The sequence below is a fragment of the Arachis duranensis genome, chromosome 6 (genome assembly GCF_000817695.3).
Source record: "Arachis duranensis cultivar V14167 chromosome 6, aradu.V14167.gnm2.J7QH, whole genome shotgun sequence".
Classification (NCBI taxonomy): domain Eukaryota; kingdom Viridiplantae; phylum Streptophyta; class Magnoliopsida; order Fabales; family Fabaceae; genus Arachis; species Arachis duranensis.
In genome coordinates this window covers 101716502-101730619 of record NC_029777.3, presented here as the reverse complement: position 1 = coordinate 101730619, position 14118 = coordinate 101716502, and the positions used below count along the sequence as shown (strand labels likewise).

The window sequence follows — 14118 nt, the reverse complement described above, 5'->3', positions numbered from 1 at the left end:
AAAGTGCTCTCTCTTCTCTCTCATTCTCTCGAAATCTTTCATGATTATTTTTTCCCATTTAACATTTCCTATATCTTTCTTTTGTTATGTTAAATTGTAGATAAAATAAACTGCATATATATGAATATCCCGCCTTCCCAAAATTTAATAATAGAACTTGTATTATTGCTTGTCAATGTGTATCACTTAAAAGTATATAGTTGAGTATTGAATTTAACTGCAAGCAGAAGCAGAACAATAATGCATCCCCTCGTTTGTGCACTAATTCATCACTATATATATATCTCGTTGGACACGTGATGTTACTTAATATTATTCTTGCTATCATTTTATGTATTTATTTATTAATTTGTTAGTATGGTTAGTAAAAATTGTTATTTTATTCTATTGAGTTTGAAAAATTTAAATTATTATGATAATCAAATATTATTAATTAGAAAATTATTTTAATATTTGTTTTTAATTGTTTGTATGATAAATTTGTTAGTGTACAGATTTTTGTATTGGGTCAGAAATTAATCAAGTCCAAATTGGATCAATAATGGCTAGCCTTATGCAAATTCATTTTGAATCAAATGGTTAAACAAATTGGGCCAAGAAATTAGTGCACAGCCCAAGACAATTCTTCTTTATGATCAAACAAAGCCTTGGGAACTCAAATTCCAATTTGATTAAATACATGTATAGATAATCAAAACTTAAAATTAAATTGGATTTAATATTGCATTGAAAATTTTGTCTCTTTTCTCTCTTCTCTCTTATTCATTCGGTCACTTCAACTAGAAGAGGAAGAAAGAAAAAGTTATCAAAAGAAAGAAAAGTAAAGTCACAAGAAAAGTCTAAGAAGAAAAGGCTAGAATGATGATAGCCTTTAAAAAAGGAAGATCCGAAACAAGGCATGTCAAGATCTTTGCCATTGAAGACAAGATTTGATGAGAAGCTTCAAGATTTTTTTTGTAAAAAATAGAAGCAATCCTCCTTTGTCAGAGAGGAAGATTTCAGTTGCAAAAGTTCATTTCCATTTTTATTCATCAAAGAAGGAAGCTAGCCTAAGCTAGCCTCTGAAGCTACGGATTGGAAGAAGCAAAAATGGAAGGAAAGAAGCACTCCTGGGTCAGAGATTCATCAAGGGTCAGAGTTCTTTCTTGGAGGCAAAGTCAAGATCAAGGGCTCAGAATGAAGGAGCTTGATGAAAAGGGTTGAGAGAGGTACATGCATGTTGGTTTTTTATTTTTTCTCTCTCTTCTCTATGTCCGAACCGAAGCTGTTTTTTGGGTTGGAGAAGAAGTTGCTTGGTTGAACCGGTTTCAACCTTGGAAGTTTCCCCTTCTATAATAAGGGTGAACGGCCAAGGGTTGAGACAAGGAGAGAAAGTGAAAGCACAGAGTTCTCATAGCTACCCAAGCTTCCTTAGTTCTTCAGCTTCAAAGATGTTTATTTTATTTTCTTTTTCTTAGTATTGTCTGTATAAATCTCATGGTGAAAAAGGCAAACATGGTAAGGTTTGTAAGAAAAAGCCACCGAAAAAAAAAGACAATGATCAATATTAGAGAAAAAGCCACAGATGTCTCAGAGTTTCTTTGTACATCTGTATATTGTGTTTCATGATCCTGTGGAGATTCTCTTACAAGTTGGGTTAGCACTTTGCGGTTAAAAGCTTGGTAGGAGTTCGAGTCAAGTTCCGATTTGGGGATAGAATCTGGATTTGTCCCAGATAGGATTGAGTAGATCCTAGGGAAGAATTGGTGTTTGTAATCTGATGATTATAGTGAAATTCTGTCACTGTTGTGATGGAGACTGGATATAGGCTGCATTGCACTTAACAGTTGAACTAGGATACATCTGGGTGTGATTATCTCTTTCTCTTCTACTCCTATTTTGTTTCTGTTGCGTTGGAGACAAAAATGAAAAATATCTCCTAACCCGTTACGAGACAAAAATAAAATGTCTCTTGACTTGTTATGAGACAAAAGCAGAAATATCTCTTGAAGTTTCTTTGAAAAAGTAGAAATTAATATTCAGCAAAAAGGGGCTAAGATTCAACCCCCCATTCTCTTAGTCACTAATTACCATTATACTCCTTTATAAGAAATTGTTACAATAAATAACAATTGGTTGTGCTGAGGTGTATTATTAGTCACTATAGATTTGTAAATCTGTTAGAGTAGTGCAGATATAAATAGCAGTAATTAGATTTGTATTTTCTTGAGACTTTTCATTCAATGTAAGTTCATTGCTCAAGTTCTTGGTTTCTCTGTTCATGAATGTTTCTCTCCATGTCCACATGCAATTTTATCATGGTGCGGTGAGCGTGGATGGAGAAACATTGAGAATACTAATTGAAGAATGAGCTACTTGCCCTCAAATTTACGATGATCTAACGTAAATTGAGAATGATGACTAGTCCAACTTCACAATTGAGGCACCTTCTTCTTTGATTCTTCATTTTTTTTTTCTTTTCATCATTCATCTCGATCTCCTTTATCCCTCTTCCTCATATTTCATTTTCTTTCTCATACATTTCTTCTTCTTCTCTCTTGAATTCACACGATAGAGTTTGACGAGAGTTTCGTTATTTCATTTTTTATTCATAGAATTGAAATAATAAATTTTCGATCAACGAGATCAAGAGAGAAAGGTTGTGAGTTCATCACTGAAATTTGCAGTTATGGAGGAAAAATCACATCAAAGGAGTAGATCTAGAGGAGGCGTTCCTGCCATGGATGCGCAACAATTTGCAGCATTCTTCAGTCAAATTGCACAGATCCAAAGCCATATCAACCAGACAAATTCAAATAAAGATTTCTCCAACTCCTATACATACTTCCATCTGAAAATCCAGGTATACCTATCATTAATGTGACTCTTACTTGTTCCAATTACAGTGTATAGAGCAAAGCTATGATTAATGCTCCCTACTCTAAAAATAAATTTGAATTTGTGGATGGCTCTATTATCAAATCTGAGAAGACTGATCCAAATTCTAAGGCATGGCAAAGATGCAACACATATGCAGTTGCCTGGATAAATCTGTCACTTAGTCCAAACATCTGTCAAAGTATTCTCTGAAATAATATCGGTTATGAACTCTGGAACGATCTTAAGCATCGTTATTATCAAGGTGATAGGTTTAGAATAGCTGAGTTGAATGAAGAAAAATATGCACTAAAACAAGGAGATATGTCTGTTACTGTCTACTTTGCTAAACTTAAAAATCTTTGGGAATAAATTGATGATTTTAGGACAATACTTGGATGTGACTGTGCAAAATGTGAGTGTGGACTAGGAATTGTTAGGCTTCAAAGAGAAAAGGATAGAGTCACGAAATTTTTTAGAGGACTTGGAGAGCAATACTCTACTGTTAAATCTCAAGTAATGTTGATGGATGATCTTTCTAGTGTGAACAAGATTCTGTCCATGATCACTCAGCAAGAGAGACAGCTCTTTAGTTTTGACACTGCTTTGGATGCCAAAATTCTTGCTGTTGTTGCTACTTCATCATTTGGCAATACTGGAAATTCTTCTGCAGGGAAAGAAAAATAAAAAATTTGGAAGAATCAATCAAACAAGGGACAAAATCACAGAAAACTACAATTTACTCATTGTCGTAAAACAGGACACACAGTGGATAATTGCTACAAAAAGCATGGATATCCACCTAATTCCAAACCTCGTTATGAGAAGAGAAATTCTGTCATGAATTGCTTAACTGCAGATAATGCTGAGGATGATAGTGATAATATCAGTGACCACCAATTGGCAAGAAGTGAAACCAATATTATTGAATTCACACCTGAGCAAAGGGAAGTAATTCTAGCCTTGCTCAGCAAACAAGATGTGACTCATTCTCATAACATAAACCAGATTTCAATCAAAGTCAATCCTTCTCCTCATAAAGGTAGAATGGCACATGTTTTAAATTTTCATTCCAATATTAAGGCTATGAATATTTCAACTAAAAAACACAAATCATGGGTTGTAGATACTGGTGCTACAGACCATGTATCTTACACCTTGGCAGATTTTAAAAACTATTTCAAAATTGATCCAATTATTTTCAAATTATCCAATGGTGCCTTAACCACTAGCTGTGCCAACGGCACTATTACTTTTTTTCTGACAATCTTTATTTCACAAATGCATTATTCATTCCTACATTCAACTTCAAACTCATATCAGTGTCAAAATTGACAGCATCTTTGCATTATAAAATGAGTTTTACTGACTTGTATTGTGAGATACAGGATCAGCACACTTTGAAGATGATTGGTGCAGCTAGTAATATTGATGGTTTATACGTTCTGCATAAGGATCTTCAAGTTCTCTCTCATATTACAACAGTTTCTAGCAGCAACACCTCTCAACATCTATGGCATGCTAGACTAGGCCACCCATCACATAATAGATTAGTTGTCTTACAAAATATTTTGAATTTATTGATTGTACCATCCCTAAGCCGTGTCATTCTTGCCATCTTGAAAAACAAAAATATTTACCTTTTTTAGTTAGTTATAGTATAGCAAAAAAAGTGCTTGACTCTTGCATATAGATATGTGGGACCTATGTCCATTCTCATTTTTACAGGAAAACGTAATTTTTTACCATAGTTGATGATAATTCTCGTTTTACTTAGGTTTTATTCATGAAGAATAAAGGAGAGACTTCACAATTGGTCAAAAATTTCATTGTCTTTGCTAAAACTCAATTTGCTGCAGTAGTAAAAACAATTAGAACAGTTAATGACCCTAAGTTTTTAATGCTCGATGTTTACAACTCTAATGGCATTGTACATCAAAGAACTTGTGTTGAAACACCACAACAAAATAGTATTGTTGAACTCAAACATCAACACATTCTTGCTGTGGCTAGGACTATTATGTTCCATGCACACTTGCCTAAAACCTTTTGGAATTATGGTGTTGGACATGCTATTTACTTAATAAATCAATTATCAACTCCTTTTCTAAATAATGACTCATCCTACCAAGTTCTGTATCAAACTTTGCCAGATATTTTTGTTCTTAAAGTTTTCGGGTGTTTAGCTTATGCTACAAGCCTAACCAGACATAGGACCAAATTGGATCCAAGAGCAAGAAGATGCTTGCATCTTGGATTCAGAGAGGGAACAAAAGGATATTTACTTTTTGATTTACAAACTAGAGAACTTTTCTTGTCTTGAGATGTAAAATTCAATGAAAATTGTTTTCCTTACTGTTATGCAAATGATTCAAATACTGAGAACATTTCAATTTCCACAAATTTGACTCCTTCCAATACTTCTAGTGCCTCTGATCATTTTGATTACAGTTTTTTTAGAAGGAACTAAAATTCATTTTTTAGACAATAATAATAATAGTTCCTCTCACGCACAAAATCAAAATAATGATGTATTATATGATTTAAATGAAAGTGAAGACATTTTATCTTATCTAGAAATTCATGACCATTTGGAATATGAACCTTCATCTTCAATTAAATCTACATCTGAATTTGTATCACATTTAGAAATTAAAATTAGAGAAATTACTTTTACTGAAAATTCTGACTTGCATGAAACTGTTGATGTACGAAGATCTTCTAAACAGACAAGGCCACCTACATATTTGCAGAATTATGAATGTCCAACCATCAACATTGCACAATCAAAATCACAGCAGTACACTCAAAGGTATCCTATCTTCAATGTTTTGTCATATACCAGATTTTTTCTCATGCATTTTGCATTCTCCCTAGCTATACAAAATTCAGAGCTAAAATGTTATGAAGATGCATTCACACAAAAGTGTTGGTAATATGCTATTAAAGTTGAACTTCATGCTTTAGAAGAAACCAAAACATGGAGGCTAACTTCTTTGCCAACTGGTAAAAGACCAATTGGATGTAAATGGGTATTTCGTGTGAAATATTGTTCAAATGGCTCACTGGAAAGACACAAAGCTCGCTTTGTTGCAAAAGGGTATACACAAGTGACAGGTGTGGACTACAAAGACACTTTCAGTCCTGTGATAAAATTGAAAACTTTAAGAGTAGTCTTGGCTATTGTAGCTGTGAAGGGATGGTACCTGAAACAAATTGACATCAATACAGCCTTTTTACACGGTAAACTTGATGAGAAAGTATACATGAAAGTCCCTCTTGGTTTGGATGCAAAAGCTGGATCAATTTGCAAGATTGAAAAATCTCTTTATGGATTAAAGCAAGCTATTAGGCAATGGAATTGTAAACTGAAATATGTTCTTCTTGAGCTCAATTACACTCAATGCAAGTCAGATTATAGTTTGTTCACTAAGACTATTGCACTTAGATTCACAGCTATCCTAGTATATGTAGATGACTTAGTGCTGGTAAGAGATGATTTAAATGAAATTGAAAACGTCAAAAGTGTCCATCATGACAGATTCAAAATCAAGGATATAGGAGATTTCGAATATTTCCTTGGTTTAGAGGTAGCAAGATCTAAAAATGAAATTGCTTTGTACCAACGCAAGTATTCCTTGGACTTACTTAAAGAAACAGGGTTTGAAAACTGCAAACCAATTACCACACCCATCGATTATGGAGTTAAGCTGGGGAAAGCCACAAGGGAGTTGCTTACTAACTCCATTCCATATCGAAGGATCATAGGAAAGCTCTGGTATCTTTTCAACACCAGGCCTGACATAAGTTATGCTATTGAAAAGTTGAGCCAATTTCTAGATTGTGCTAATAATCAACATCTAAAAGCTGCTCACAAGGTGCTACGTTACATCAAAGGATCTCCTGCCACTTGATTTTTTTTCTGCAGACTCCAATTCGGAACTTACAGGCTTTTCTTATTCGAATTGGGCAGGATGTCTAGACTCACGCAGATCAATGTCTGCATATTGCTTCTTCTTGAGTCATTTCTTAGTCACTTAGAAAAGCAAGAAGCAAGTGACGGTTGCAGCCTCTTTATTGGAAGCTAAATATAGAGTTCTAGCACTAGCAACTCAAGAAGTATAATGGCTTAGTTTTATTCTTACAGATCTTGGTGATCCAATTCACAAACCTGTCAATTTATACTGTGACAGCAACTCAGCTATTTATATTACCACAAATCCAGTGTTTCATGAGCGCACGAAAAATATTGAAGCTGATTGCCATAGTGCGTGACAAGTTACAAGAACATCTAATTCATCTTCTTCCTATCTCCACTTCTAATCAAACAGCAGACATACTCACTAAACCTCTTGCTCATGTACCCTTCACCAAGCTTACTCTAAGCTTAGATTATTAGATCAGTTCACTCCCAATACGCCAAATTTACGGGAGGGTGTTACTTAATATTATTCTTACTATTTTTTTTTTTTTTTATTAGTCTGTTAACATAGTTAGTAAAAATTGTTATTTTACCCCTTTATAAGAAGTTGTTACAATAAGCAACAATTAGCTGCACTGAAAGTGTATTATTAGTTAGATTTGTAAATATGTTTGAGTAGTATATAAATCGCAGTAATTAGATTTGTATTTTCTTGATACTTTTCATTCAATGCAAATTCATTACTCAAGTTCTTCTTGATTTTTCTGTTCATGAATATTTCTCTCCATGTCCACATACAATTTTATCACGTGAAGTTGCCATATTCTCTAAGATTATATTATATTTTTTGAATAATTCTTGGTCCAAAAGTTAATGCATTGTTGCAACTTTGAGCGATGCTAAACTATTCTTCTAAATATAATAAATATATTTTTCCATCTATCTTGTACAATAATTATTTTTTAATATAGAATAGAAACAGAAGAGTAGATCTAAAGTGTGATTTGAGAATTTGTAAGTTTAAAACTAGTTTATTTGTATAACTCTTTTATATAATAAACATGTTAAAGTTAATTTATGTTTATGTACTTTCTGTTGAAAGTTGTTTTTTTTTTTCTCTAAATATGCTTTGCTAAAAGTTGTTTTAACATAATCTATTTTGTTTAGGTTGTTTAAAAAACGTACATTATGATAATAGGATTTAAGGGATAGCAAGCTAAGTTGGCATACACAGGAATTCAACCGGTTAAATCACTTTTTTATTATTTAATATTTAATATTTTGTGTTAATTTTGTAACATGATAATAATTCTAGAATAATCATACTCTACATATACCATAAGCTTCAAAACAAGTTAGTTATGCTTATAACTTGTTTTTCTAGTTCAAAATGACAAACTTTTAGTTACTCTTAAATGTTACCCAAACAAAACTAAACTTTATGCAAGAGCTATTTAGTGAAGTTTCAAAATACGAATTAAATATTTAACTTGAATTTTGCATCAACCAAGTTTGTCAAGTTTTGTTTCAATTTTTAACTCTTTTTTTTTGTAGAAAAAAAACTTGAAAAAATTAGAAAGGGTAATTTCCTCAATATATTATTCAAAGATTCGGTCTCTGACTACTCTGTTAGCTATAGTTACTAGTTAGAGACAATTGACCTGAAACAGTGTACACCACAAATCATGGTGTGGACAAAAATTAATGTTCCTCAAATGTGCGATTCCACGCGTTTTTAATTCAACAAAAATTAATATATATAAAGAAACTTATAATGGGCTAATCCAAGGAGATTCGAATATAAATAGGCTAAATTCATATATTGTTTTTTCTTATGCATTTATGGAAATTACAAAATAGATACACAAATAGATACATACACAAGTAAATTACAAAATTTAGAAATCTGGGCACAAATTATCAAGAGTAGAAAATTAAATTAGTGAGGATATAAGATGTTGTAATTTCTCAACTAATCAAAATTTATGTGAGCTATGAGTCAATGACATTGTTAGCATAAATATGAGTGCAGTGAGCTATAGACTAAGACTAGTTTGTATTTGTGGAATGTGAAGTAACATCATCATCCAAAAAATAAAAGGAACATCTTCAAGAATCACAAAATGACTGTCCCAATCATCATCATCATCTTCATATCAATTCCAACCATAAGCTTTCATGGCCCCTACCACGAGCTTGATAGCATGATTGGCAGACAAGGAGATTTTTAATTAGTTATTGCGGCCAATGATGAAGCCGAAAAGCATCCCCTCACCACCATTTCTATCTTGAGTAACAAACTCCAGCCACCAGCTCTTGAATCAATCTCTCTCCCCATGATCCGATTCAAGAAAAAGAAGAGCATTTTCCAAAGGTCCCACTCACTCAATCAATGTGTTATGATGATGATGAAGATGATAGTTGATAATATCTCATAGGCCCTATTCCAAGTCCTAAAACATGACTTTGCATCTTTCTTGAGGGCCACCTTATTCTTGTGCAAGAAAAGGCAAATCAAGATTGAGTGTCAAGACAAGCAAAACATGTCCACTTGTGGATTTTTCTACCAGGATTATATCAGAACTTTGAATCACATTAATGCCGCCACATGTCAGCAACCGATATGTGATCTGAATCACCTGAAATCCGAAACGGGGCCCCCTGAAACGGGTTAGGTCTGACCTCAACCTGCACAGTTACTGATGCTGCTGTTACATCACTGTCTCCAAGAACTTCAGCAGCATGTAATTTGCCAAGGGAAATTTGCCCGAGCAAGGCAATGGAATCGTGATTATGTCATTCAATATAGAAAGAGTGGTTTCGACTTAAACTAGTACTGGCAGCCCGTAATTGTGGAACGATTTTATCCGGCCATCCCAGCCGGCTGTCAAAATAACCAGACCCCATGCGTGACAATTGGATGTGCACTTGCAAGAAGATTTCAAGAACTTGTATGCGGATTTATGCATTGATGATATTTTAGCCTTGGGGCTTGAAATAGGAAGCTTCTCCTCAGGCCAAGTTGCAGATCCCTTGGGAAGAGACTCCGAGGAGATATCTCGACTTAGAGAAAATGAAGCGGCAGGGTTGAGACACATTGCTTGTGGTGACCCCTTGGCGAAGAAATCTAATTGGCGAGCACTTTCAAAACCACACCAAGGTACTGCGACCGATGCATTCGAAAAGAATCGCTCGCAGGACTTAATCTTCTTCGCTTTCGTGGAGCTAGACTCATTGTCAGAAACATTCCACAGATATACATTAGAGTCTTCGCATGCCGACAAAATATGCTTCCCATCCGAAGTAACAGACGCAGACATTTGTCCCGCTGCACCAAGGCCTAAAAGCAAAATATACAATTCCTTAGTACACAAACAATAAACAGAATGAGAACATAAAAATGAAGATGATCTTTCAATAATTAAGGTATGCTATTGAGATCTATGAAAGTTCTTAAGAAATGTAGGAACGTACCTTCGTATTTACTAACCACATTAAGCCCATCAAGGATTCTGACTTTTGAATCAGCACAAGTAACCATAACTTTGTTAGAATCTTGTGGAAGAAACTGAAATTAATAACATAACAGTTAATACTAGAGAAAAAGGAGTTTCAAGGGAGAAAAGACAAAGGACTCATTAGCAGAAAAATCAGAAGGAAACGGAAGTACCTGAAAACCAGTTATTCCTCTGCAAGGAAGTTTCTTTTTACCAAGCAAGCATAACTGGGAATCTAACTGTAAGTGATTCTCTGGTAAAAAAAATAAAAATAAAAATTAAGAGAAAAATAAGCAGGAACAAGAACCCAGCCCTTAAAATCGGCCAAATCCTTGAAGCGTATTTAGTACTATACTAGTATTTTAAGGCACAAAAAATAACATTATATCCTCTTCTCATAAGCCTCACATCCTGTCAATTAAAAAGTATATAGACCATAAAATATATAGAAAATTCATGAAATAAACTGCGAGAATTTATCCATACATACAATATAGGTAGCCAATTAACTACAGATGACCTGATCTATTTCAATTCAAAGCATGTAATGGAGCACATGATCTAAGGAGTAAGGACCAATACTTCATGGATCTAAGATTAAGTTTTTGAATTAGCTTTATTTTAGGTTCAAAACAGCTTGATTAGGGGGGAAGGGAGCAGCCCGGTTCAAAGCATTTCTCGTTATGTAAGGTCCAAATAAGGGTCACACCCAAAATTACCTTTTTCAAATTAAGCACTAACTAAGTTTATCCTACTAAAAGTTCTAGTCATGAGGATTTGGAAAGTATACAACAAATAACAGTCCAAGGCGAAATGCAATCACAATGACCATCTATCAAGTCCATGCAGAAAATACAACTCACGAAACAAATATGAAAATCAGGCACCTAACTTGTGCAGCAATAGAGTAAAGAAAACTATGCTCTTTTATTACTCTTCAGAATAACAATCACCAAGCATCAAACAATTTTGAAATGCAAATTCCACACACCCCATACAATTATCATGGATCAACCAAACGCAGCTAATTGACATTTAGAGGAAAGGAGAAAACACAGAATATATGGATATGATACCTGATAGAGTGTAAAACCGGCAATTGCCTGTCATGGACCCAATAATCCCTCCCTGTATAAAGAATATCAGTCACCTGATATTAACTACCATAAAATCCTGTATTCTATAGATTTAAACCAATTAAGAAATTGTACCTGACCATTCGGCCGATAACAAACTGCAGTCACAATTTCCCGGATATCAGTCCAATCAACAACATGACAATCAGGAACTTCCCAGATGCGAACTTTTCCATCGATAGATCCACTGATGAAATAATTATCATCCACAGGATTGAATTGTATGCATGTCACTACAAGGCATTTCCAGATAACACAATAATCCAAATGATGAAGAAAATTAGGTAGCTCCATCTGAAACTTGAACTGGAAAACAAGAACAGAAAGGCGGCAAAGCATACCATAGTTACTATGTGGAAAAACTTTCAAGCAGAAGTCGTGTCCCACTTGCCAAAGACGGACAGTTTTGTCAACTGAAGATGACAGCAGACACTGAATCAAAATTAAGACAAAGAACTGAATCAATTACTCAATTACCATGCATTTAATCAATACTAGAATGACAGAATGTATGCTTAAATCACTAACTGTAATTATGACATCGACTCACATTATTGTTTGACCAAGAGAGATCCAGAATTTCACCTTCATGACCATGGAACTCATGCAATGGTTTCTCCAACAGCCGAAAGACCTTGGGAGGGAAAATAATGCAAGCCGAATCAGATGTTTTATTCAGGCCTTTCACTTTGCTCAATTTCTCCTTTTCCAGAAATAAGGGTGTTAATTCAGAAAGATTATTCACTGTAAAGTAAATGCAGGATGGATCAACTTCTGGAATGTCAACTTCATTACATGTCTCGTCCTCAACCACTTTCCACAATCTCACAATGCCATCTTCGCCGGCACTGGCAAGAAACCGGCCGTCAGGGCTGAATTTCATGGTCAAGATTGAGCCTCTATGTGCTTGAATATCTTGGCCCATGTAAAGAGCTGAAAGTTCCTTTGTTTGCTTCCGGCATTGCCGGACCTTAACCTTCTGAATCCTATTTGACCCTTTGAACACACATCCGCCATCGTGTCTTCTGCTATCAGATTCCCCTTGCCTATCAACCATGCAACTCATTGAACCAAATCTTTTGAACCAACCCTTATTGTTCCTCTTGGACCTCTGCTTCAAGGCATCTATGTCCTTAGACTCCTTACATATCTTCCCATGCTGGAAATTCTTAGAAACACAAAAGAAGTACTCAGAATCTTCGCATTCCTCGGCTACATCTCGCTGATCCGAGCCTGCATTTCTTCCACCATCATTCCTCTCCCTGTATAGCCCCACCGGATCCAGATTCCACCTCACTCCACTCTCCAATTTCCCATCTCGGCACGGCATGTTCTCCACCAAATTAAACTCCTCTGAAGAATCCATCCTTGACAAACAAGATACCGAAGGCCGATTCGAACAAAACTCCTCCTTGAAACAAGAACATGTTGTTACACTCGGACTACTATCTTCCATCATATCTATATCCCCTTCCATACCATCAACATCTACCGAATTCTCGAGAGTAACTTGATCCTTATTGAGTCCCATCCACTTCATAAAATTAATCCTACGCTCATGAACACTAGGGGGACTCCGAATCCAAACTTGATACCCAAAGTCATTGAAGACCACATCCTTATTAGGACTTGAATTAGCTTCAGGGGTGTCAGTACCATCTGATATTGCATCAAAGAATGGACATTCTTCATCTTCACTGAAGCTATCCATTGTTATTCTATTCTTGTTCAACCCATGAACTCACCCTTCTGGAAGAACTACCATTTCAACAACTTGGAATGTAGTTAAATTAAATCCTTCTCTTCACCCAGATAATTAACTACACACGTAAGGAAGAACAAAAAAAATTAAAAAATACAAAGAAATCAACATCAGACAATAAGCATGTTTAATAAGAAAGCAATGGTAAAACAAGAAAGAAGAGACTCATTACAGATCCAAAACCACAGGCATTGAACCTAGTTTTATGAAGAACAAATAAAGTGTAGTGTCCAAAATTTCAATTATAAATCAATGGTGAGAAACTAAACAAGAGAAAACGGGACGAAAAGAGAAAAAATATATATATTTTAAATTTTTTATTCGAAAAAGAAAAATGAAAAAATGCATAAGAAAAGAAAAAGAGAATTTTAGAGAGAAGAGTGTTTGGAGTGGGAGGTAGGGGTTTTACAAAAAAGAAGTTTGTTGTTTGTTTTTGGAAGGAAAGGAAAGGAAAAGAAAGAAGGAAGTGCTTACAATGGGTTTTTGTTTGTTTATTTTTGTGTGAAGAAGAAGATTATTTCTTGAAATTGAGGAGGGCACAGGTCGAAGCAGAACATGAAGGAGAAGAACCGTCCATCAAACTTTTCAACATTTTTTTTGTTGAACTATAGTGTTTTATCTTAAAATTTGTGATTTTTTTAATAATATATTTAACGTTTANAATATTTTACATAAAATTAATATCTAAAAATAATTTTTACATAAATAAAAAACATAAAAAATAAAATTAAATTTAACTAAATATTTGAATAATTTTAAAAAGTATAGCAAATACTAGAAGAAAAAATATACTTAATTTTTTTTCTCTGTCTTCGAAGTTCTTTTTAATACACAAACACGTAATATACAAATAAGAGAAGAAACACAATTAAACATTTCTTTCTTTTAATGTAAAAAAAAAATCCAAATCATTATTAATTGTGGATTTAAGAATTTATCAAAAAT

General features: G+C 34.3%; 1 protein-coding gene across 5 annotated transcripts; it reads right to left on the bottom strand.

Moving 5' to 3' along the window:
- Window positions 1–8593: 8593 nt before the first annotated feature.
- Window positions 8594–13749, bottom strand: LOC107495193 (uncharacterized). Of its 5 annotated transcripts, none has more exons than XM_016116299.3 (8): window positions 13648–13749; window positions 11962–13231; window positions 11753–11843; window positions 11487–11644; window positions 11352–11403; window positions 10449–10528; window positions 10253–10346; window positions 8596–10118 (listed from the first exon to the last, which is right to left on the bottom strand). In XM_016116299.3, exons 2-8 carry the CDS (start codon window positions 13120–13122, stop codon window positions 9604–9606), a joined length of 2151 nt encoding a protein of 716 aa, XP_015971785.1. In that variant the 5' UTR covers window positions 13123–13231; window positions 13648–13749; the 3' UTR covers window positions 8596–9603. The 5 variants fall into 5 exon arrangements, with proteins under 5 accessions (XP_052119247.1, XP_015971785.1, XP_015971786.1 ...); XM_016116300.3 differs by having other exon boundaries at window positions 13346–13741; XM_052263287.1 differs by having other exon boundaries at window positions 8594–10118; window positions 11753–11824; window positions 11997–13741.
- Window positions 13750–14118: the final 369 nt, after the last annotated feature.